Here is a 26,523-nt window from a genome sequence, read left to right on the forward strand (position 1 = left end):
GAAGAAATTCAGTTTTAAAATAGGGTGTACAAATCATGGCAACAGATTTTTGAGATTTTTTTAAACAATATGCCTAAGGGTTAAAAGAAATACTTTAAACCTGATCTCTGCCTGTGATGACTCCTGGCCTGCAACAGGAGTTTTTTTGAGTGTAGAATGCTGAAAAAGGTTATCGCCAAGTGCTGGCAATATCAAGTAGTAAGATTGAGGCAAGTGGATTTGACATTGCAGCTTAATGTTTAGGTTCTTAATGGATAATTGCTAAAATTCTTGAACCCAATATAGTTTCCTTCATAGTTGTTGCATTCCTTCATACATAGACTAGCTTTTACCTGAGCCATGCGATTGAACTACATCATAAAATCTGTTTCCTAGCAAAACAAAACAAAATAAATCCTGTCATGAGCATGACTCGAGTCATTTAATAGTATAATTACAAAAACACCAGCTAGAACAATTTAAAAGTAAAAACTTGCTTCAGTTCATTAGGTTTCTCCCATCCCAGGGGGCAAAATTACTTTTTAAAAATCAGTTCTGGGTGGAGGGGGAGCTGTTTGAAGGTGAGCCAGATGAGTCAGGTTAAAAACAATATCACCCAGACCTACTATTTAATATTAAGTAATTTAATCAAGATAGACAGGACAGCACTTGGCCCTTATTCACATTGATGTTTTTGTCCAGACACCTGCTGATGTGAAATGGTCCCAAATCACATCTCTTCTTTGTTGGGAGGACGCCTTGTTGAAATGGCTCCAGCAGAGGCAGGTTCAGCCTGGGAACTCAGCTCTTTCTCTTTTATGGCCATAAATATCCACATTGCACTGTCACTTCCTTACTGGAAACTTCATCTCAACCAATGTGTCCGTCATTATTGAACAGCTCATGATATTCCTGCTCAGCAGAATTGCACAGCAGTTGGTACCAAGTCAAGTCCCAGTCTCTGACAGTGTGACAGATTGCCTCCACGGTGCTGCTTCTCTAGTGCTGGGGCAGCATGCTGAGTGCCCTGGTTCATGGTGACTGACCTGGAAGGGAAGGAACAAAGGACATTTGAACTTCAGAACACGGAAATCCACAGACAGAAAGTCTGTTGAAGCCTGACGATGTAAAGCCTCTTAAATATGAAATCTATAATCTTCCTTATCCAAGCTGTATTATCTAATTCTGAAAACCCATACTGAATTGGTTTCCATCACTTCCGGTTTGTGAAAACAGATCAGGAGAAAATGACCCCAGAGGGGTTTGGTGAGGGTAAAGACAGGAAAACTATGGGGGCACCTCTGTCAGTGTGGCTGTGCTTTCTCAGCTGCTGCTGTGGAGTGCCTATTGAGGAGAACAGAGCTTTTGGGGACCTGCTGGATACAGTCGGGGGAGTAGCTGGGGTTGGAGTTGTACATTTAGGCATCAACCATGTAACCTTTCATTCACTTGTGTACCAGGTCGTAAAATCAAGCCAACAAAAATTGGCTGTTCTGTAAAACTGAGGCTGTATATAGGCAATGAGTTCAGCTTTCTGCCTTTGTGGCACCTGAAGTTTTCTCTTTCATTTAAACACATTATTTGTGTCACTGTATGTGAGCAGTGGAGGGTGGGCTGACTCTGAGTATGTCTGTGCTAGTTTTATCACTAGTTTCTTTCTTGTGATCCTTCCCCTCATCCTGGATGTGTACCAAATTTGGCATTTTCTAATGAGAAATGTCCATCAGCCTAACAGAACTACTTATGCAGAGTCTGGGAAAGAAGCACTTTGAAATGATTAAAAATGTGTAATAAAGATTCACACTAAAGGCCAGGCGCGGTGGCTCACGCCTGTAATCCTAGCACTCTGGGAGGCCGAGGCAGGTGGATCGCTCGAGGTCAGGAGTTTGAGACCAGCCTGAGCAAGAGCGAGACCCTGTCTCTACTAAAAAATAGAAAGAAATGATTTGGACAGCTAAAAATATATATAGAAAAAAAAATTAGCCGGGCATGGTGGCGCATGCCTGTAGTCCCAGCTACTCTGGAGGCTGAGGCAGGAGGATTGCTTGAGCCCAGGAGTTTGAGGTTGCTGTGAGCCAGGCTGACGCCACGGCACTCTAGCCCAAACGAGAGACAGTGAGACTCTGTCTCAAAAAAAAAAAAAAAAAAGATTCACACTAAGCATTAAGGAAAAGCTAATTTCATAAATGCTTTGAGACCTATCTATAAATCTGTAGTATTCTGCTAGTATAGTTTATTTACCTAAAGCGTGAGCCCCCCTGTCAAATTTTAGTTTGATTTAGTTTAATAAAAACCAATTTTCAGACGGGCTGACTTCTGGTTGACAAGATGGAGTAGATGCATTTCTCCTTATTTCTCCTACAAAGTGGAACTAAAAACCCCAAATATGATATATAAAACAATGGTAAGAAGACTCTGAATGCTGGAAAGAAGAAGGTAGACTGACTAGGAACCTTGGCAACTGAGGAACACTGTGGCCCTGGGTTTTCTTTTTGCCTCCTCTACATCCTGGAATTGGATGCTGAAGAAGTCAGCAGGCTTCAGAAATGCCAATGGTCACAAGAAAAACAAAACAAAACAAAACAAAAAAAAAAAAAAACCAACCCTGAGAGAAGCCTGTTATCTCCAGCCAAGGGACAGGGAAAGGTTCAGCCTACAAAGACAGAACTCAAGCACCACAGAAAAAAAAAATCCCCCTTCCTGTTAGCAGAGGCCTAGTGGAAAGCCAGGACTTCTGCACTGCCACCCTGGCCTGGCAGTAACCAGGTGGTGCACCCCTTCCTCCACTGGTATGGTGTCAGTGGAGGCCTGCTAAAATACAAGATTTATTTCTTTTTTATTTAATCAACCTAAGTGTCTACCAGTAAAATAGAAGATTTAAATAAGATTCAGAGATTCATAACATGATACCCCAAGTGTCCAAGACAATGAAAGGAGCACTTGTCAAACCAAGAACCAGGAGGATTTGACCTTGAATGAGAAGACAACTGACAGATACTAACACTGAGATGACACAGATATTTAAATTAGCTGAGACAGATTTTAAGCAGCTATCATAGAAATGTTTGAGTTAGCCATTACAAACACATATGAAACAAATGAAAAAACAAATTCTCAGCAAAGAACTATAACTCTACAAAGAACCAAGTGGAAATTTTAGAACTGTAAAATATAATAACCAAAATTTGAAAAACTCACTGAATGGGCTCAACAGCATAAATGAGATGACAGAGTAAAAAATTAGTGAATCTGAAAAGGGAACAATAGAAATTACTCATCTTAACAATAGGAAATACAATTAAAAAAAATGAACAGAGCCTCAGGGACCTGTGGTACCATAATAAATGACCTACCGTACATGTCATCAGGGTTCCAGAAAAAGAGTGGGGCTGAAAAGTACTTGAAGAAATATGGCTGAAAATTCCCCAAATTTGGCAAAAGACATAAGCCTACAGATTCAAGAAGCTGAGGGAACCCCAAACAAGAAAAACCCAAAGAAATTTGCACCAAAATACAGTATAATCAAACTTCAGAAAAGTAAAGACAAAGAAAAAATCTTGAAAGGAATTAGAGAGAAATGACACATTACTTATAGGAACAATGATTTGAATATCAATGGATTTCATATCTGAAAGCGCAGAAGGCAGAAGAAAAGTGGCACAACATTCATCAAGTGCTGAAAGAAAATAACTGTTGATGCATACTTCTATATCCCATGATAACATCCTTCAGGAATGAAGGTGAAATAAAGACATTCTCAGATGAAAGAAAACAGAATTTATTGCCAATAGAACTGCCTTAAAAGAACTTGCTAAAGAAAGTTCTTGCAACAGAAAGGAAATAATAAAAGAAGGAGGCTTGAAATATCAGAAATGGAGAAAGAAAAACAGAAAGGGTAAAATATTAGTAAATTTAATAGATTATTCTCTTGAGTTTTTAAAATTAATTTTGCTGATTGAAGCAAAAGGTATAAGATTATATGATGTGGTTCTCAATATATGTAGAGAAAATATTTAAGAGGGCAGGATAAAGGAACCTAAATGAAGATTAGTTCTCTACATTTCCCTGGAGGTAGTAAAATGTTGATACCAGGAGGCTGTGATAAGTTCCATACGTATAATCCAAAGAAACCACCAAAATAAGCATACGAAGACGTACACTCAAAAACATTGCAGATAAATTCTAAAAAATGTCCAGGAAACTCACAGGAAGGTAGGAAGAAGGAAACAAGGACAAAAAAACAGAAAGAACAAACAGAAAACAAGTTTATTTTTAAAAATGGCATACTTAAGTCCTAAAATATCAATAAGTATGTTAAATATATGTGGTTTAAATATACAAATTAAGAGATTAGCAGAATGGATTTTAAAACATAACCTAAGTATATGCTCTCTATAAGAAATTCATTTAAAAAAATTCATTTCAAATATAATGATATAGGTAGGTTGAAAGTAAAAGGCTGAAAAAGATACACCAATGCAAACATTAATCAAAATAAAGAAAGAGTGGTTATAGCAATATTACATAAAATGGACTGGCGAGTCGTGGTGGCTCATGCCTGTAATCCTAATACTTTGGGAGGCCAAGGCAGGAGGATCACTTGAGGCCAGAAGGTTAAGACCAGCCTAGGCAAGAGCAAGACCCCATTTCTACAAAAAATAGAAAAATGAGCCAGGCACAGTGGCACATGCCTGTAGTCTCAGCTACTTAGGAGGCTGAGGCAGGAGGATTGCTTGAGCCCAGGAGTTTGAGGTTGCAGTGAGTTACGGTGACACCACTGCACTCTAGCCTGGGCAACAGAGCCAAGACACTGTAATAAATAAATAAATAATAATCAATCAATCCATCAATAAAATAGACTTTGGAGTGAAGAAAATTACCAGGGATAAACAAGGACATTATATTAGGGTAAAAGGGTCAATCCACCAACAAGGCATAGCAATCCTAAATATGTACACAGCAAAAAAAAAAAGAGCTTCAAATTTCCTGAAGCAAAAACTGAAAGAACAGAAAGGAGAAATAGACAAGTCAGTCCACATTTATAGTTGGAAACTTCTTCAACAAATGATAGAATCACTAGACAGAAAATCAACAAGGATATAGAAGAACTGAACAATACATCAACCAATAGAAATGAATTGACATTTATAGAACACTCTACCAAATAATAGTAGAATACACATTCTTCTTAAGCATACGTGGAATAGTCACAATGTAGACCATATCCTGGTTCACAAAACAAAACTGATCAAGTTTAAAAGAACTGAAATAATAATAGAGCGTGTTCTCTAACCATAATGGATTCAAACTAGAAATCAATAACAGATAGCAGGAAATGCTCCAGGCACTTAGAAATTAAAGAACTCACAAATAATCCATGGAAAATTAAACAATATATTGAATGAAAATGCAACATACCAAAATTTGTAAGGCTGAGAGGGAAATTTATAGCACCAGATGCTTACATTAGAAAAAAGGAAAGGTCTCAAACCAATAATCTAAGAACCTACCTCAAGAAACTAGAAGATAAAAAACCTGAAGCAAGCATAAGTAAGGAAATAAGAGCAGAAATCAGTACAATTGAAAATAAAAACAATAAGGCCGGGCGCGGTGGCTCACGCCTGTAATCCTAGCTCTGGGAGGCCGAGGCGGGTGGATCGCTCTAGGTCAGGAGTTCGAGACCAGCCTGAGCAAGAGTGAGACCTCGTCTCTACTAAAAATAGAAAGAAATTATCTGGCCAACTAAAAATATATATACAAAAAAATTAGCCGGGCATGGTGGCTCATGCCTGTAGTCCCAGCTACTCGGGAGGCTGAGGCAGTAGGATCGCTTAAGCCCAGGAGTTTGAGGTTGCTGTGAGCTAGGCTGATGCCACGGCACTCACTCTAGCCCGGGTAACAAAGTGAGACTCTGTCTCAAAAAAAAAAAAAAAAAAAAAAAAAAAAAAAAAAAGAAAATAAAAACAATAGAGAAAATACAATGAAACAAAAAGAGGGTACTTTGAAAAGATCAAAAAACTAATAAACCTCTATCAAGACTGACAATAAAAAAGAAGACACATTACCAATATTGGCAATGAAATAGGGGATCTAACTACAGACCCACAGATGTTAAAAGGATTAAAAAATACTAAGAACAACTCTACATCCATTAATTTGACAACTTAGATGAAATGGACTAATTCCTCAAAAAGCACAAACTACTATAACTCACCTCCTATATGAAATAGATAATTTGAAAGCCCTATAAATACTAAAAAGTGAACTTAATAGTTAAAAGAATATCTCTAGGCCTAGTTTCGATGGATAATTCTACCAAATAATGTAGAATTAATGTCAATTCTACACATCTCTTCTATAAAATTAGGAGACCAGTCTTACCCTGATATCAAAGCCAGACAAATTCAAAAAAAAAAAAAAAAAGAAAACTACTGACCAGCATCTCTCTAGTATCTCTCATGTACTTACATGTAAAAATCCTTAACAAAATATTAGAAAATCAAGTTCAACAATATATAAAAAAGATTTATATATCATGGCCAAATAGGGTTTATTCCAGGATGCAAGGTTGGTTCAATATTGGATAATCAATCCATGTAACCCACCATATTAACAGGCTAAGAAAAAAAAAATCACATGGTCATATCAGTTGATGCAGAAAAGGCATTTGACAAAATTTAACACCCATTCTTGATAAAAATTCTCAACATACTAGAAATAAAGGGAGAAGTTCCTCAACTTGATAAAGAACATCTACATAAACCTACATCTAGCCTCATTCTTTATGGTGAAAGAATGAATGCTTTCCCCCTAAGATCAGGATGTCTGGCAAGGCAAATATGTCTGTACTCACCACTCTCATTCAACACAGTACTGGAAGTCCTAGCCAATGTGATAAGGCTAGAAAAGGAAATAAAAACCATACTGATGGGAAAGGAAGAAATAAAAGGGTCCCCATTTGCCAGTGATATGATTATATAGCCATGAACAACATAACATTTCAGTCAATGACAGACCACATATACAATGGGGAGTACCATAATCTTATGTGTGTAGTAAGCTGTACCATCTGGGTTTATCTACATATAATTTATAAAGTTCACACAATGATGAAATTGCCTGAAAGCATTTCTCAGAAAATTTACCCATTGTTAAGTTATGCAAGACTGTGTATGTAGAAAATCCAGAGAATGTACCAAAAACTCCTATAACTATCAATAATAAGTAAAATCAGCAAGTTTTCAGGATATAAGATCAATATAAAAAAGCAGGTTTTTGTATACATATTAACACTAGAAACAAACACATTGAAACCAAATTTTAAAATTCATACTACTTACAATTACTCGAAATGAATGAAATAATTAGGTATAAATATAACAAAAAAGGTAAAGGACTTGTATGCTGAAAACTAAAAAACAATGAAAGAAGTCAAACAGAATCTAAATTAAGAGAGACATATTGTGTTCATGGACTGGAAGACTCAATATAATAAAGATGTCAGTTTCTCCCAAACTGATCTATAGGTTTAACAAAATTCCTATCAAATTCCATCAATGCTTTTAATAGATGTAGACAAGCTTATTTTAAAATTTATATGGAAATACAAAGAAACCAGAATGGCTAAAACCTTTTTTGGAAAAGAATAAAGTAGGAAGTATCACTCTGCCCAGTGTTAAGATACTGTTTAACTACATTAATCAAAACAGTGTGGTATTGGTGGAGAGACAGACTCCTTGATCAATGGAGCAGAAAGTGAACACAGAAACTGACCTACATATGTATGGCCAATGGATTTTTGACAGAGGTGCAAAAGCAATTCACTGGAGGAAGGATAGTCTTTCCAATTAATGGTGCTAGAGCAGTTAGAAATCCAGAGGCAAAAAATAATCCTTTACCTAAACTTCACACTTTATACAAAAATTAACTCAAAATAAATCATAGAATTAAACATGGACATGGATAAGCTTATCCTAAAATTTGTAAGAAAAAGCAAAATAAAAAATATGAAACTCTTACAAGAAAACATAGGAAAAAAATCTATGGGACCCTAGGGTTAAGCAAGGAGTTCTTAGATATGACATCAAATGCACAATCCACAAAAGGGAAAAAACTGATAAATTGGACTTCATCAAAATTTAAAAACTTTTATTTTTCAAAAGACCTTGTTAAGAGACTGAAAACACAAGATACAGAAGGAGAGAAAATATTTGCAACCACACATCTGACAAAGGACTTGTGTCTAGAATATATAAATAACTCTTCAATGTAAAAAGTAAAAAAAAAAAAAAAAAAAAAACCCAGTTGGAAAATGGGCAAACCGTCTGAACCAACATTTCACCAAGCAGGAGATATGGATGGCAAATAAGCACATGAAAAGATCACCAGCCATTTGGAAAATGCAAATTAAAACTGCAATGAGATATCACTATATACCTATTAGAACAGCTAAAATAAAATATAGTGACAATACCAAATGTTGGTGAGGATGTATGGAAATTTGATCTCTCATACATTGCTGGTGGGGATGTAAATAAAGGGTACAGCCATTCTTGAAAACAGTTTGGTAGTTTCTTAACTAAATAAACACTTACCACATGATCCAGTAATTGCATTCCTGAGTATTCATCCCAGAGAAATGGAAATTTATGTCTATACAAAAACCTGTACATGAATTATAGCAGCTTTATTTGTAATAGCCAAAAACTGAAAACAATCCAAATGTCCTTCAATGAGTGAATGGTTAAACAAACTTGGGTATATCCATACCATGAAATACTACTCGGCAATGAAAAATCATTGTTATTAAACAAGACAATCTGGATGACTCTCAGGAGAATTACACTGAGAGAAAAAAGCAAATCTCAAAAGGTTACATATTGTATGATACAACCTTCTTGAAATAATTATTATAGAGATGGAGCTTTTGCCAGCGAAACGGGTGGGATGGGATAGGGTGTGTAACTGTAACGGGGTAGCACTAGAGAATTTCTTTGTGCTGATGGAATAGTTCCGTATCTTCACTGTAGTGGTATTTACACAAATCTATATGTGATAAAGTTGGACAGATCTATGCACACACACACATATATACAAAATGAGTGCATGTAAAAACTGCTGAAAACTGAATAAGGTCTATTATTAGATTTTACTAATGTCAATTTTGTGGTGTTGATCTTGATCTACACATAAGATGTTCCTCTGGGGGAAGCTAGGTGAAATGTACACTGAACCTCTCTGTACTGTTTTTTGCAACTTCCTGTGAGTATATAATTATTTTAAAATAAAAAGTAAAAAAAATATATTCTGTCATTGTTTCTTTGTGCAATGTATTCAGCTCTTCACTTGGGTTGATTTAAAGCCCCAGAAACAAACTTATCAGTAACTCAGGGTGGTTTTGTCAATGATTAACAAAGTGCTAAATGTTGCCGGGTCAGATCCCATTTCCCAACAATTGTTTATGGAGAGTACTACCAGCCCAAACTTTGGACCCATAGGCACTATTTTGTATTCTTTTATTAAGAGTCTTCTGTATGATCTTATATCTAGAAAGCCCTAAAGATTCTTCCAAGAGACTACTGAAATTGATAAATAAATTCAGAAAAGTCTCAGGTTACACAAATAAGTAGCATTCATATATGCCAACAAGAGTCAAGCTGAGAACCTAATCAAAGACTCAATACCTTTCACAGTAACAACAAAGAAAATAAAATATCTAGGAATACATTTAACTAAGGAGGTGAAAGACCTCTATAGTGAGAACCATGAAACATTGAGGAAGGAAATAGCAGAGGATGTAAACAGGTGGAAAAATATACCAGGATCATGGATTGGCAGTATCAACATTGTTAAAATGTCTATATTACCCAAAGTGATCTATAGATTTAAAGCAATCCCTATTAAAATATCAACATCATTTTTTGCAGATCTAGAAACAATAATTCTACATTTCATATGGAACCAGAGAAGACCCTGTAAGCCAAAGCAACCTTAATCAAAAAGAACAAATTGGAGGCATCAATTTACCAGACTTCAAGCTATACTACAAGGCTAGAGTGACCAAAACAGCATGGTACTGGCACAAGAACAGAGATGTAAACCAATGGATCAGAACAGAGAACCCAGATATAAAACCATCCTCATATTGACATCTAATCTTTGACAAAGTAGACAAAAACATACACTGAGGAAAAGAATCTTTATTCAATAAATGGTACTGGGAAAATTGGATAGCCACATGTAGAAGACTGAAACAAGATTTGCACCTCTCACCACTCAACAAAAATCAACTCACAATGGATAACAGACTTAAACCTAAGGCATGAAACATAAGAATTCTAGAAGAAAATGTTGGAAAAATTCTTATAGATATTGGCCTAGGTGAAGAATTTATGAAGAAGACCCCCAAAACAATCACAGCAACAACAAAAATAAATACATGGGACCTGATCAAATTAAAAAGCTCTGCACAGCCAAGGAAACAATCATTAGAGCGAACAGACAGCCTACAGAATGGGAGAAAATATTTGCATGCTACACATCTGATAAAGGATTGGTAACTAGAATCTATAAAGAACTTGAGCAAATCAGCAAAAAAACAAAACAAAACAAAAAACAACCCCATTAAAAAGTAGGCAAAAGACATGAACAGAAACTTTTCAAAAGAAGATAGACTAATGGACAGCAAACATGTGAGAAAATGTTCAACATATCTAATCATCAGGGAAATGCAAATCAAAACCACAATGAGATGTCACTTAATTCCAGTAAGAATGGCTTTTATCAAAAAGTGCCAAAACAACAAATGCTGGCATGGAGGTGGAGAGATAGGAACACTCATACACTGCTGGTGAGACTGCAAACTAGTACAACCTCCATGGAAAGTAATATGGAGATTCCTCAAAGAACTAAAGTAGAACTACCATTTGATCCAGCAATTCCATTACTGGGTATTTACCCAAAGGAAAAAAAGCCATTCTATTGAAAAGACAACTGCACTTGAATTTTTATCGCAGCACAATTCACAATTGCAAAGATGTGGAAACAATCCAAGGGCCCATCAATACATGAGTGGATTAATAAAATGTGGTATATGCATACTATGGAGTTCTACTCAGCCACAAAAAACAATGGTGATCTAGCACCTTTTGCATTATCCTGGATAGAGCTGGAACCCATTCTACTAAGTGAAGTATCACAAGAATGGAAAAACAAACACCAAATGTACTCACCATCAAATTGGAACTAATCGATCAACACTTATGTGCACATATGGAAATTACATTCATCAGAAATCAAGCAGGTGGGAGTGGGTAGGAGGGGATGGGTAAATTCATACCTAACGGGTACAATGCACACTATCTGGGGCATGGGCACACTTATAACTTTGACTTAAATAGTACAAAAGCAATTTATGTAACCAAAACTTTTGTACCCCTGTAATATTCTGAAAGAAAAAAAAAGAGTCTTCTTTAAAAATTGTTTATCTACCTGAAAAGCTGCTTTTCATTCAAGTTCAAATTCTCTATCAAATCATTGGTAGTACAAGGTGGGAGTAGAGGAGCTCTGAAAGAGCTATTACCACCTCTGGGGTATTTGAAGAATTTAAATGAAGTTCTGCTAATCCATGCTGGAGGCAGCAACCTCACAAGGCCCTTTCTCTCTGCACACTTCGAATGGGTTCACATCCTCCTCTGTCGGCCTCTAGTTCCTGAATGTCACTGCACCAGGTCAGGGATACTTATAATCTTCCAGTTCTGACGTATGCCTTCATGAGGCCTGTAGTCACCAAGCAGACCCTAAATGAACTATCAGCTAATTTCCTACCATTTCTCAATATTTTTGGTTGTGTTTAAAACATAAACATGTCCATGGATTCTTAGTGTGATATTCCCTAAAACTCTTAAGTCCCCAGTATATTAGATAGAAGGTTAAGAATTTAATTCACTCCAGATCCCAACTCTTCTTTTAATGGGCCCTTGTTCATATGGAACAATAAAATCTTCAACTTTTAGTGTACATTTAAAACTTAAATCCTCAGTTTATCAGCTAGCTACAGTTACCAAGTAGCTAGCTTTGTCCTTTTATCCAGCTGCTAAAATGTTTGACAACGAAGAATTAAATTTTAAACTGCTACACTTCTTGGTTAAAACTATTTCCACTTACTCAGAGTTTGGGGAGAATGAAATGTGTGCTATTGCCTGAAACAAACATAGACCCTTCTGTCTATTCATAAGTCAGAACTATTTAAAGACCTATCCTGTATAATAGAAAACTGATAATAAAAACTCTTAGTGTAATTAATTTCAAGAATTATAGAGATTTCTGTATGTCATTGTTTTGAAAAGCACGTATAAAAGGTTTTTTAAAAAAATATGTGGCACTGAACTGTGAGGTCATTTCTCAAACTTCAAATAATTCACAAATTGGCTTTCGCTTTAAAAAAAAAACATATTGTTTATTTAAAGATTCAGAATCATACTCCAATGGGTTGGGTATTTTATCTCCTTTGCTACAATTCCCAAGTGTTTAAATTACAAGCCAGGCCCTAAATGCAGCTGGTTGACCTAACAGCCCCATTGCCATCAAAGGAAAACTTCATTTCCAGTTCATTCTGGGTCTATGCAGCCTGGATTGCATGCAGTTGGCTCAGCTGAGGCTCCCCTGGCTACAGCGGTATAACTCAGGAAGACACACTCTTAGCATTTTAATCATACTTTTTTCAACCTTTGAAGCGGGGATGGGGGAGGGGGAAGAATGAACTTCCTGCTTTAGAGAACAGAAGATTCAACCAAATGAACTGAACAGTGCAGCTCTGCCTCTATCAGTGGCCTTCCTGTCCCCCATTTCAGGTCAGGTAAGGAGCCCTGGGCCTTCCAAGTGGATCTGGGAATTTACACCTCACTTCTACTCCCTGAATTGCACTTGTAAATTTTTACCTTCAAGTTTTTCTTGGTCTTGCCTCCAGAAGGTATGTGCCTGTGACTCAACTCCAAGGTATCCTGTCCCTGCCCCCACACTTGTGCCAGGTAAGGCGCCCTGGGTTGACCACCAAAAGCTACTTCACAAATGCTAAAAGTTAGTGCTGGCACTTAGCACTTTGGCCGAGAGAGCTGAGATTTCCGGGTATTCAGCATGTTCCGTTATCACCGGCTGTATTACTTTCCAGCCTATTGTAACAGCCTTCCTCCTGGATCAACTCCAGAGCAAATGGGCTGAGGAGGGGCTCTGGCCTCCTTTTCAATGGTGATGTGTTCTTTTGGGGTCTTCTCCCAGCATCCTAAACTGGAATCACACTCTGAGGATGATGTTACCATCTAAGCTTATCTGTTAACTCAGGTTAAGCTTTCTTAACCTTCCTGTTTTCACCTCAAATCAGTGAAATACAGTGCCAAGGAAAACGGAAATGACTGAAAATGTGTATGACAATAGAGCCATTACATTTTTTTAAAGGGAGCTGCCTAGGGGTAATGTTAAAATAATACTTGAAATACCAGAAACTTCGAAGTACAAGCATTCCCTCACTGTGTCGCCAAAGCAAAATGTAATAGGAAACATTTAGTTTGCTAATATAACCGCACCCCCCAAGTAGTCTAGAAATGTACTTTAAACAGCATAAATGTTGTAAACAATTTTCATACTTTCAATCTGAAAACTGAGGTGGCGGTGGCAGGGGGTGCCAGTTATACTTGCACTAGTCAATAAGTCTCAGTCGTGTTCAACTTGAAACAACTCTTGACTCAGGTAAAAATGGGCTGAATCAAAACAAAACAAAAACAGACAAAACTTTGGGCTGGAGTTGTGGGAGGAGGAATTGAAGGAGAAGGCACTTGCCTGGACCCGAGCAGCCCCAGTGGAGAGCTGAGAAGCCCCATACTCCTGCCGTCCCCACCCACCATGGGAGGAATTGAGAGTAAAACCTCAATCTACGTGAGTCATTCAAGCCCAGAGTGAGCCAGTGCGAAAATTAAATGGCCATTATATTTCCCCAATAGCATAAGATAATAGCATGTCTCCATTTTTATGATACCCACCCCAACTAAAAATTTCCCAAGCTTTTGAGCTCACTTGAGAACAAATGGACATGCACCAAACCAGTATTAATAAGACTTGGAAACAGCTGAGTTTGCCTAGTTGACTTTTGTTTTTCCTTTCATTGAGTTGCTCTGAGATATGATTTCAGTTGGCGTACATAATTGCTTTTGTGAGTAAAGTTGCTCCCAACTCCAGTAAAGGAACTGACTCAGTATTCTAGAATATATATTTAGACGGGCCACCTGCAGATGTTTGCTATCCACCAAGTGCAGGTGAGAAGGGTTCAAAAGGGCACGGAGGTGGGAAGTGACCTGGAGCTTAGACCCGCAATTCAGGCACAGGGATTAAGGGTCAAATGAGTGGCTGAAGGTGTGCCCCACCTCACCCCCACACTGGGACTGCCCACGAGGGCTCTTCTGCTGCCCTCGATCAACTCTAGGATTCCAGTTAAGATGCCTAGTCAGTGTACAGAGTCTGTGGACCAGCCAAAGTCTTGCCAATGACTTCAGGTATTTCCCTGCAGAGTGAGGCAATTTGTCTGTTCCCTGCTTTCCTTGCCTTTCCTGTCCACAGTCTGGCGGGAGTAAAATGGCTCCATGGCCTGGAGCAGGTTCTCGTTGGCACAGGACATTGGATCGTGTCAGTCAGTCCTCCCCCTGGCCTGTAGAATTGCTGGAGATTGCCACACCTGGGATCAAGACAAGGATTTCTCAAGAGCTCAAAACAATTTCTCTTCCCCTTTGACAGTTGAGAAATAAAAATAAAGAAAAATAAATTTTAAAGACATTCAATAATGCTAGGAATTTTGTTATTCTTTGGGGGGGTTGCATGTGTGTTTATTTTCAGCCAACCATCTCCTTTTTTGAAAAATTGTCCTCTTTGCAATTCCTAGCATCTGGGAAGGCTGAGGTTGCAGAAAGACAACAAAGTGTAACATTCTTATTGTTTGCAGAACCTGAAAAATGCATTGTTTCCCTTTATTACATCCATGTTGGTGATATCCTTTATTAGAGCAAGAGACAGCATCTACTTTTGTTGCTTCTAAAATTGTATACTTAACATATGCCAACTCTTGGCTGGTCACAAGGAAGTCTTATTTTTAAAATATTATGTTGATTTTAGTATTTTTGGCCTACTGTTCCCATAATCTCTCTGAAGCAGTAAAGAGCTCTTTTTGATAAAGTCTGGTCTCAGACATGGGAAAAGTGACCTCAAAGCTCTGGCACATTGTTTCTTCATGTCTACCTTATCTGTCTGTATGGAATGACTCCTTCTATGAGCCTCTCAGTTCCCTCCTGGAGCTGCTCATAACTTTCCCCACTTCGTCATCTTTACTAAAGAACTCACAGTCTTGAACCTGGATCCACTCCCCATACTTTACAAACGTTTCTGTGCTGTTCTATTACAGAGCAGAATCATGCACTCCGCACCTGCAGTTAAAGCTGGTTTCTCTGCTTCCAGCCTGCTGGATACCATGACCCAACGATATTAAACAGCACGTAGCTCCCTCCAAGCATTTGGATTTCAGACTAGACACTTCAGGCTTCTTACTGGCAGCCCCAGAGACTACCCTGCCTCTTGGGGCACCGTTTAACACTCCTGCCTTAAGGTAATGCTTCACAGAAAGGGATTCACTTCCATAAGCAAAAACATGCCTACTTCAATGGCCATCTTCGGAATGTGACCCTACAGCAAAGTCCTTGCTGCTTCTGTCCATTTCAGGGGAGGGGAGACTGCTGGCTTAGAATATAGTCATCGTGGCCGGGCGTGGTGGCTCACGCCTGTAATCCTAGCACTCTGGGAGGCCAAGGCGGGTGGATCACTCGAGGTCAGGAGTTCGAGACCAGCCTGAGCAAGAGTGAGACCCCGTCTCTACTAAAAATAGAAAGAAATTATCTGGCCAAGTAAAAATATATGTAGAAAAAATTAGCCGGGCATGGTGGTGCATGCCTGTAGTCCCAGCTACTCGGGAGGCTGAGGCAGTAGGATCGCTTAAGCCCAGGAGTTTGAGGTTGCTGTGAGCTAGGCTGATGCCACGGCACTTTAGCCCAGGCAACAAAGCAAGACTTTGTCTCAAAAAAAAAAGAAAAAAGAATATAGTCATCACTGAAGTCAAGCATGGCGGTCCTCTTTCACAGCCTCTTTACCTCCTAATTTAAAAATATTTACCCCATCAGCTGATGCTCTAATTTATTCTCAGCATCCAGCAGGATGGTCTTAAACATGAGCAAGGTCAGCTGCAGAAAATGTCAGACTCTGGCTTGGTGCCTGGGTACTGAGGGCGGGTGGGGAGCGAAGCTGAAGGATTCCAAATCTCATGAAGGCATCACTGAGCTCTGCAACTTTTCTCCAATTGAAACTGCTTCCTGTTCAGCTCCCAAACAGTTTTCCACTTCCCCTGTGTTCTTGAACTTGGGCCAGAACCGTTTCTTAGTCCCTACTGTTCTTATTCTATACTGCACCTCAGCAGAAATGTTTCTTTCAATGGAGCAAGTTCCTTTTAGTTCCACTAAAATGTAAGAGGAGGCAGCCAGGAGACCACACAAGAGAGAGGGTTGTTTATTAGTCACCTTGTTCAACTGGAATGTCAGACACAAAAAAATCAAGGCTAGTTTAGCTTTATTAGTTTCATTCCTGTCTGGGCTGCTTATGCTGAGAAGCAGGCTGAGATGAGACATAGTGAAAAATTTTAAATCAGCTGTTGGTAAATGATTTTTTAAAAGCATCATTCCCAGCCGTTTATATTACATTTGTATTAATGGGAAGAAAATCTCTGCCAAATCTAAAGAAAAAAACCTCTTAGAAAACCCCCTGAATCCTGCCTTAAAAACTGCAAATAAGCACTTTTGCCCTTCCCCACCTGAGACCACAAAGAGGGCTCTCAGGAGCATAGAGAAAATGTATGAAGGGGACTCCTTACATATGGGACACTATCCCTAACAGTTCACTACTTTTAGGAACAACTAGCTGTGCATAGAACTAAATCTACAATAGAGTTTCCATGTTTTAAAAGAAAAAAAAAGAAAATGTACGAAGGGTTAAACCTTATTTAAAATCAACCTAATCTCCACAGTGATAGTGTCCCCAAATCACTGATGTTCAAGTCAACAAGTACAATCCACTGCAACAGTACCAGAAGAAGGCCACCTGAACAAGAACTTTGTCAAAACCTGATGTCCAGTGGAAGTGTGGTTTTATAAAGGGATAACAATTTTTAAGTCGAAATTTATCCAGTCCTTCAAAATAATCACAAAAGGTGACACTTTCCAAATACATGTAGACTGCAGAAGGCCTAAGAAGGTGATTTCATCTCGGCATTCTAGTTACCACAACCTGAGGTGTGAGGCAACATTCATTGTCAGAGATGAACTGTAGGGTCAGAGAGAACCCAGGTGCTAGGAGAAAGGGTTTTCCACCCATCAGACTGGACAGAATGAAAAAATTAAGTAAAATCCGTGTTATTGAAAATCTGGGAAACAGATTCTCCAAGAAACCGCTGGTGGGAGTGAAAGTTGATATGACTCTGAAGAACTGTACTTCTCAAAATGTAAAAAGCATAAACCTTTTGCTACATAAGGTCACTCTACTATAGGAATTTTCTGACAGATATTCTCCCATGTATGCAAAGATAATAGAAATATGCTACTAAAAGACAATGAAATATAGTAATAAAATAGAACAACCTAGATGTCCTACAGTATGGAACAAGGAACTCATTAAATATGTTATAATACATTCCTACAATGAAATACAATATAGCCATTAAAAAGAAGATGATATGGGAAGATTTTCACAACATTAAGTGAAAAAGTGCAGAACGATAATAAATATAGTTCAATCCCCTTTGTGTATAGAAAGGCTATGTTTTTTCTGTTGAATTTGCATAAAACGTTTCTAGACATATACCGCAAGAAATGTTGTGGTTGTTTTAGAAAGTGAGACTGGCAGGTATTTCATACCCTTCTATACTGCTAAACTCTATTTTCACCATGTGGTTATATTATTTCTATAAATTTTAAAGATGCTAGTTTAAAAACAAAAAGAACCTGATTTGAATCATCTGGCTGTGTTATCCAAGACAATTACCTAACCTCTCTAGCCTTGTTTCACCATCCATAAAATGGGGATACTACCTACCTCACAGAGCTGAGGACTGACGCAATATGCAATAAGCAAGTAACTGCACAAAACAGGCACTCGGTAAATGTCACCTTCCCTTAGCACCAAGAAACCTGGAAATCCTCTTAATTCAACCACCTCCTCTTATTGGTAAGAACGCTAAAGCCAAAAAGGTTTAGGAACTTGCCCAAGGTCACTCAAGTAGTAACAAGGAGAGCATGGCCCTGAAGCCTAGGTTCCTATGTCCTAATATAAAAACTGACTTCATAAGAACCAAGGAACGACTGTTACTACTTTATGCCCACACCTCACTTTGCAGAACCAGCCTCCCTCTTCTACCTCACTCACCAGAGTTGATGAGTCCTGACTTTTCCTAAACACCAAATCCACCATCAACTGAGGGGTCCTGCCAGGGAAGGCAGGCCCAAGCGAGAGCTCTCTAAGAATGTTTTGATCACAGGTAGCATTAACCTCACAAGGGGCAATAATGATTTGGACACAGATGTGTCTTAAAATGCCCATTTTTAGCAGTCTGTGTTTAAGCAACAGGTTCTGTTTTCAGTGACATTTATATATAAACCTATATAAAAAATCGGGGGCTCAGTCTCCTGATTAAAATGGAATGACTTTGAAAATGACTTGGTGGTGGCTGGTCATTTCTTTTTCTGTTTGGATGATTTCCTTAAAAAGGTAGCTTCCTGGTTGTTAAGGCTTAAATCACAGGGCATTGGTCTCCTTTCCCAATTTCTTTCAAAGGATGTATATATCTTGTGAAGAACAAAGACCAAAGGTGCCTTAAATGTCTACAGGGATGAAATCTTGGGACCTACCAAGGGCAAAGGTTAAAGGAAGATATACTGAAAAGGACAGGACAGCACCTCAGGCTGCTTAAAATGGTAGTGGGTAGTGTACAATGATGGATTAGTAGAGAAGGAGCTACAGTCAACACAGCATCTGAAGGCGTGCGAGAGGGCGATATTAATAAGTGAACCCATGTATAATTTAAGACATTTTCCCCTTTCCATATTAATACCCTACATCTGCTTGGCACTTCAGAGCGCCAAGTTCTTTCCCATAAATCACTGTGTCATGCAGTTCACGGCCCATCAACACTCCTTTATTCTCCAACCTCATCTTGCTCTGGTGGCAGCCGCCTGGCCCAGGGGATGAATCATGACTGCTCCAAGCCAGCGGTTCTTCCCCTTGGCTGCCAGTACAATCACCTGGAGAGCTTTTCAGACATCTCAGTGGCTGGGTCTGGAGACTCCACTCAGGACTAATTAAATCAGAATCTTAGGGGTGGAGCTCAGGCACTGGCATTTTTATTTAAAAGTTCCTCAGGTGACCATAACATTCAGCCACAGCCGAGAAGCGCTGGGCTAAGCCAATCATGACATTCCCATTCCCTTTCAGCAATTATTGGGCTAGGGCAGGCCATGTAGCCCAGTTCTAGCCAATGGGACAGAAAGAGAAGTCCGATGTGGTAGGGGGTTCTGGGAAAGGTTTTATAACTGCATTAAAGGCAAGAGCATGGCATGAGCGAAAACCATTGCACCTCTGACCGGCTAACCAGCTTCCTTCCTTTCTGCATTTTAACAAACCTGTGTAGTTGTGTGAAGATGTGATGCTTAGAGCTGTGGCTACCATCTTGTGATACTGGGAAGATAAGCTGGTGAATGAAAGCTAAGAAGAGGTAAAAAGATAGAAAGAACCTAAGTCCTCAGTGACTTGGCTCAGGGTACTGCAATCCTCACCCAACCCTGAGAAAAGCTCATTGATTGACTCTCTCTCTGCCAAATCCTGGTTATCAGGTATGGACCATCCAGAAGTTACTCAGGTTAAGTCACACGTAGCCTCTCTCCATTGCTGGGCTGAGGGCATGCTCAGATGTCCTGTGGGGAGGATGGCTGTAGAGTCATCAGCTTTCAGGGTTTTTTTTTTCTAGACAGGGTTTCACTCTGTCACCCAGACTAGATTGCAGTGGTGTCATAATAGCTCACTGTAACCTCAAACTCCCAGGCTCAAGCGATCCTCTTCCCGCAGCCTCCTGAGTAGCTGGGACTACAGGTGTGCACCACTACACCCTACTTACATTTCAATTTTTTTTTGTAGAGATGGGGACTTGCTATGTTGCCCAGGCTGGTCTTGAACTCCTGGCCTCAAGTGATCCTCCTGCCTCAGCCTCCCAAAGTGCTGGGATTACAGGCGAGTGCCACCATGCCCAGCCAGCTCAGGGATATTTTATATGTTTGTTGGTTGGAACATATTGTTAATAGTAATAAAGCCAAGTGTATTTCCCACCCCAGACTAGCCTGGCTGGAGTGTCAGGGGTGCTACCAGAGGATGCTAAGGGGGGCCAGGTAAGGTGTGTTATAATGGAGAGATTTTGAGCTCTGGAGTCTAACACCAAGCACTGTTCCACCCTCGCCAGCCCAGGTGTGGCCATGAACAAGTTACTTCTCTGAGTCTCAGATTCCGCATCTGAAAAACTGGTATAAATAATGATATACATACAATGCCTAACTCAACACATGGCACAGAGCCCTTCAATAAGGATCCATCCCCTTCTCTTCCCTTTCCTTCTCCAGAGTGTGACAAACTTTTGGAAAACCCACCAGTGGGTCAGTAACGTTATCTTCCTAGGAACCAGGAATACAAGCATTTTGATAAGTCCACTAGTTTGTTGTGAGTGCCCAATGGGACAGAAAGGGCTCAGACACCAAAGTCTGGAAGAGCCTAAAGCTTGTGCCCAGATGTCCCTGCAACCCTGCAAAGGAAGCCTCATCAGCCTTCCAAACAGCAGGACCAGTGTCTTCCCCCACAGTCACTGTCACCCGCAGAGATTCTAACTTCCTAGAGGGCAAAGATCATCCTCTGTACTCTTCTCTATTCTCTTTATGACCTCACCCCAGCCAGCACTCAATAAATGTTAGTAAAAATGAAAACAAGAAAAAGCAAACGTTTCTGGGGGATTGTCATGTCTTAAAGCCATAAAATGCTACAGTATTCGCCCAGGGGAGGAGTTCCCTCAGGCCTGTGAAGGAGAGTTAGGGACCATTATGTTACATCTGTAAATACAGGATTAGCAGATGAAAGGATGTTTTTGTTGAGACTTGACAAGTTGCCCTGTACCTTACGAAGCCTTACTCTGAAAATCAGGAAAGAACACAGACTTCCTAGCAATTACAGAAAGTGACCAAGAAAACCACTTGATGACTGGGAGAAAAATCAGTTAGCCAGCTTCCGAAATCACTCTGAATCCCTGGCTCTGTTAACAACAAAATCCGTCTTCATTAATATCTTCAACCTTTGTCCTCAGAGCTTCATCCCAGGGGAATGCTGAATTACACTATAAAATAATGAATGGAAACTTAAGTCACTTCCGCCCCCCCAGCACTCACTGCTTCTCCTCCTCCTCTGGACTGACTGCACAGTGCAGAAGGTGGCACCCTTCCAACTTGAACAAAGTGTGGGGAAAGGCCTTCTCATGCCACTAACTAGACTCCCATGGTCAGCATCATGCAGAACAAACTCTTCCCTCAGCACAGTGTTACAGGCCATACACTGACCCAGACACTGAACACATTTTGAGATCATTTAAGCCTCACTTTAGCATCTTCATATATACACTTTGTAGAGAAATAACAAAAAAGGGTGTTTCTTTTCACAAAGCTCCTTCTGCAGTCACAGTCAAACTGCTACTGCCAATCTAAGGCTCTATTTCGCAAACGGATGGGGTGGAGAGGGGGAAGCCCAGCCCTGAAGTCTTGTCTGCACTAGAGGAAGCTGACCAGGCAGCTTTTGTGACCTGATGTGAAGGGATATGGTCAAATATCCTGCAAACGCCAGCCACAGGGAGAGGGAGAGCGGGGGAGGGGAAGGAAGAGCCCGAGAAGGAGAGGGAGAGGCACATACATGAGCCAGGGGAAAGCAAAGTCCATTCCACTCCATTATACCAGCACCAGAGACAGACAAATGTGCAAAAACTGTTGCAAGAGCCGCCTGACCGTGCCTGTACCCTTGGGAGCTCAGGAGGAAAGCTTGGGGGCTCCGCACAGGAGAGACAATGAAGAAATATGAAAACAGAAAGATTAGGGATAGGCAGGGTTTGAGTCACTACCTTTTCACCAAACCCTGCTTTTGGCTTTCTCTGTGCCTGCAAACACCATTGCAAAGTTTCCTCGCATGACAAATCGGCATCAAGATAACTCCATAACCATCAGGCTTAAGTGGTTCCCGAAATCCTATAGTCCTCATGTCAATTCCTAGTCCCAAGGTCCATTATGACTATTTCAAACCTTCTCAACTCTCCTCGGACCTCTGATATCTCCTACTTCATAGAGGGGACTGGGAGTGCAGAGACCTGAGTTCAGCCTCAGTCGCACTTAAACATCCTCTCTTGTCTCAGGGTCCCCGTCTGAGGAGGCAGGTGGCTAAGCTGGAGATCCCAATGAATCTCCCAAATTCTATGAGCAGGACTTTACCATCCTCTTGGACCCCTTACGATGGGATGGGATACAGAATGGGCCCCTCTCCTCTCCCACTGCTACCCCTCCCGCCATTGAGGGCTCCCCAAGACCCTTTCCTGCCCCTGCCCTGCCCTGGGCCACCTTACTCGGATCCGCCCTGGGGGCAGGAGTGGAGGGCTACGTGTCGCCGTCGGCCTCCGTCTCCAGCGGCGTCTCCCCATCCCTGGGCGGCTCCGCGTCGCCCTCCTCTCCGCTGCGAGGGTAGGCGAGCAGGCGCATGGCTGGAGCGCAGGCGGCCTCCACCTGGCGCACCTGTTCTCGGCTCAGGCGCTCGCGCCAGGCGTGCACGGCCTCCCGGGCATCGCGCGCTGACAGGTGAAAAGGCCGGTCAGCGCCATAGGCTGCGCCGCGGGTCATGTTGAGCGCAAAAGCGTCGAGCGCGGTGAGCGCGCGCAGCCCAGAGAAGCGCAGCAGGCGGCGCAGCTGCGTGCGCGGCTGCCGCACCAGGTCCTCGTAACGCAGCCTCAGGTAGCGGCGCCGCAGCCACGCAGGCGCACCGCGCGCGAAAAGCAGGTCGCGCAGCCAGGCCTCGCAGATCACCTCCAGCGCGCCCGTCAGGAAGAAATCGGCGCGCGGCGCAGCGGGAAGCGCGCGGGACTGGCCCCCGGGGCGAGCGCCCACGCCATGCGCTAGCAGCACGCGGTGGAAGCGGTCGCCCCTCTGGCGGGTGCGCAGCACCTGAATGCTCTCGCGCAGCAGCCCCTGCCTAGACTTGAGGCGCGAGTTATGCACAGCCCGCGGGTCGCGGAAAAGCTGCACCACCTTCAGGTTGAGGCCCGGGTCACGGAGCAGCGGCACCAGCACGCCCAGGTCAAGCAGACGCACGTCCTTGATGACCACCACCGGGTACTTGCGGCACTCGGCCTCCAGGGCACGTAGCGCTACGGGTGGGCAGCTGCGCTCGCAGGCGGTGTCCTCAACCAGGCCCACCTCGGTGCGGGCTCGAGGCGCGCCAGGGCACAACGGCGGCGAGCAGATGACCTTGTTGGTCCGCCAGCGGAAGAGGGCGGCCGTGGTGAGATTGGCTGAGTCCAGGGCGCGCGCTGCAGGGTCCCCCGGCGGCGCGTACAGCCGCAACACCGAGAAGTCACAACGGAAGAGCGAGCGCAGCATGTCTCGCAGCGCGCCCTGCAGGCTCTCGGCGTCGCCCGGATACAGCGCCTGCCATAGATGCCACATGGGCTCGTACAAGTAGAAAACGTCCGGGTGCTGATTAAAGAGCTCTCCCAGGAAGGATGAGCCGGTGCGCCAGGTGGCATGTACATAGATGTGCTGCTTCTCTCGAGACACCGCCTCCGGGATGGAGCCGCTGAGGTTGCCCGGGGAACTGGGGGACTGGCCCGCTCCCCCTTCAGTGGCGAGCCGCGCCTCCGCGCCCTGCTCGCGTTCACCGGCCGCCGCCGCCTCCAGGCTCCACACACCCAGGCTGCGCTGCAGGCCAGGGCAATGCCCGGCGCCCTTGTTCCTATCGCGGCCGCCGTCCAGGACGGAGGGGACGAGCAGCAGCACCAGTGTGTACAGCACCAACAGCAGTGCGAACTTGCAGTACTCTCGGCGCCGCCGCCGCCGGCCCTTCATCGTTCACTGGCCCACCAGAGCAGGTTGGGCGTCCGTCCTCTCCCCTTCCTCAGAAATCCCGTCCCGAGTCCGCTCCTCCGGCCTGTCCCGGCCCCTCTGCGCCGGGAGGAGCGGTGCCGCGGGGCCGTGCATCCACAAGGGAAACTTGCAAGGCGGTGGTGCTAGTGGCGGCGCCCCTGCCCTCTCGGTTCAGCCGCTGGAGAGCCGCCTATTGGCCGTCTTGGCATCCGCCCGCCCCGCCTTCAGCCCCGCAGCTTCTCCCCGCCTTTCCACCCGCCCGGGTTCGGCCTCCGCTCTGCCAGATCTGGGCGGTGCTGCCAGGGTGGGGACGCCGGCTCACCGAGCCAGGCCCCACCTTTCCCCAGTCCCTCCGTAATGAAGTCAAGTCTTCATCAATGACTTCAGGCAAGGGAGGGACTTGTGTGTACAGAATGTACCCAGTAACAGGCCACGGGCTCCACCCAGAGACTGCCACTGCCTCTTCTGTTTTATGTCCCCTGCCTGGCCATCTCTGTCCTAGGCAGATAACCACTCGCCGCTGCCTCTGTCCTAGGCAGATAACCACTCGCCGCTGCCTACATCCAGCGCCCCCATCAGCCCTGGAGTCGGGGTTACTGAGTTCTGGACGGAGAACTTCTCAACTAAGATAAAGATACACAATTGCACGTTGCATGGAGGTCAGGGGTTTTGAAGGTACTACTGCATTCGTGCAGTGCGCTTTATTAAGAGCTAGCCATTGTGAGATTCTAACTGTTGTGGTCCTTAGGGTTTTGCCAGCTGAGGGCCCTGCACATTTTACAGACACCCCGAGGCTCAGTTTACTCATTTGTAAAATGTGAATAATTTTTAGTGCCCACATACCTCCTGGGGTTGTGAAATTGGAGTTATCAGTTACCACAGTATAACCCAGTCTATTCTGACACATGTGAGCAAAAGACATTTGCAGAAGCAGAATGGTAGGATGGTGAACTTTCTCAGAAGCTTGGTGTTTAAAAGGACCCATAAGGAGGGACATGTACCCAAGGATAGATGAAAAAGTGACAGGAAGTCCAAGAGGCAGATGAAGCTTAGAGTTACGAAAACTCAAAAGAGAATAAAAAAGGATAATTTTTGCTCTGTTTCAGCAGGGTAATGAACAAGGAAAGGAGAGCTTCTCACCCCCTGGGGAAGGTGTTGTAAGGTTAACAAAATATAGAAAGCAAATCTACTCATTTCCACCAGGGGAAGGTGTTCAGCTAGGAAGAGTGAGAACATCTCCAGAGATTTCCTCTGGTCTTTTTCATCACAGCTACTCCACCTCTGCAACTACTGGCTCAAGCATTTTGGTTTCTGTCCACAATTCCCTCTCCTTCCAGCCACATGTTCAGATCCTCTGTACTTTCCAACCTCATTGGCCACTACCCCCACTTTCTTCTCAGTTTTTCATATTCAGCTAAGAGATGCCATACCGTTATTTTAATAACACTCCCACCAGTGAGCTAAACTCCTTTGCCCTCTGTCTTTTCATTACTCATCTAGCAAAATCCCTCAAATGCTGCTTTTAGCTTTCTCTGTGCCTGCAAATACTATTGCAAAAAAGTTTCCCCACAGGACAGATTGGCATAAAGATAACTTCATGATCATCAACCTCAAATGTTCACTGAAATCCTACTCTCCCCATGTCAATTCCCAGTCTTAAGTTCCATATGACTATTTCAAACCTTCTCTGCTTTCCTCAGACCTCTGATACCCCTCTTTCCCTGCCCTACCTCTTCTCAACAGATGACCTTACTTCCTACTTCATACAGAAAAGAAACCATGGTGGACAATCTCTCACTTTTCCACCACCAGACCCATATATCCACTTACCTCTGTACACATCTGCTGCTTTGTACCAAGGATATGATTTTCCAATATTGATCTATAACTTTCTCTTTCCTTATGTTTTCACTTTTCCCTCCTCTCCTCTGTTAAGCAAGTAGGTGGCTTTGTGCTCACCCGAGGGGAGGGATGTGGCTGGGCAGAATGCAAATGGGTGCTGGTGCTTCTTTCCAAAAGCCTCAACTCCAATAGTGGAGAGTGTGGTAGGCTTTTTAAAAATAACTGCAAGGTATTCCTTTCCTTTCTCCATGCCCTTTGGCAATGCCTTCCCACACTGACTCTGGGGTGACCTTGTGACTTGCATTGGCCAGTGGGACAGTAGCAAACATGACACAGCAGAGGTTTGAAAAATGCTCCTGCTGTGGGGATTGCACTCTTGCTGCTCTTTGGAACCCTGAGATCACCACATGAAGAAGCCTGGGCT

General features: G+C 42.4%; 1 protein-coding gene across 1 annotated transcript; it reads right to left on the reverse strand.

Moving 5' to 3' along the window:
• Positions 1-941: 941 nt before the first annotated feature.
• On the reverse strand, positions 942-24,596 carry CHST7 (carbohydrate sulfotransferase 7). Its single transcript, XM_045538535.1, has 2 exons — positions 22,743-24,596; positions 942-1,025 (listed from the first exon to the last, which is right to left on the reverse strand). The coding sequence occupies exon 1, from the start codon at positions 24,237-24,239 to the stop codon at positions 22,779-22,781; it is 1,461 nt and encodes a 486-aa protein (XP_045394491.1). The 5' UTR covers positions 24,240-24,596; the 3' UTR covers positions 942-1,025; positions 22,743-22,778.
• Positions 24,597-26,523: the final 1,927 nt, after the last annotated feature.

Source organism: Lemur catta, chromosome X, assembly GCF_020740605.2.
Source record: "Lemur catta isolate mLemCat1 chromosome X, mLemCat1.pri, whole genome shotgun sequence".
Classification (NCBI taxonomy): domain Eukaryota; kingdom Metazoa; phylum Chordata; class Mammalia; order Primates; family Lemuridae; genus Lemur; species Lemur catta.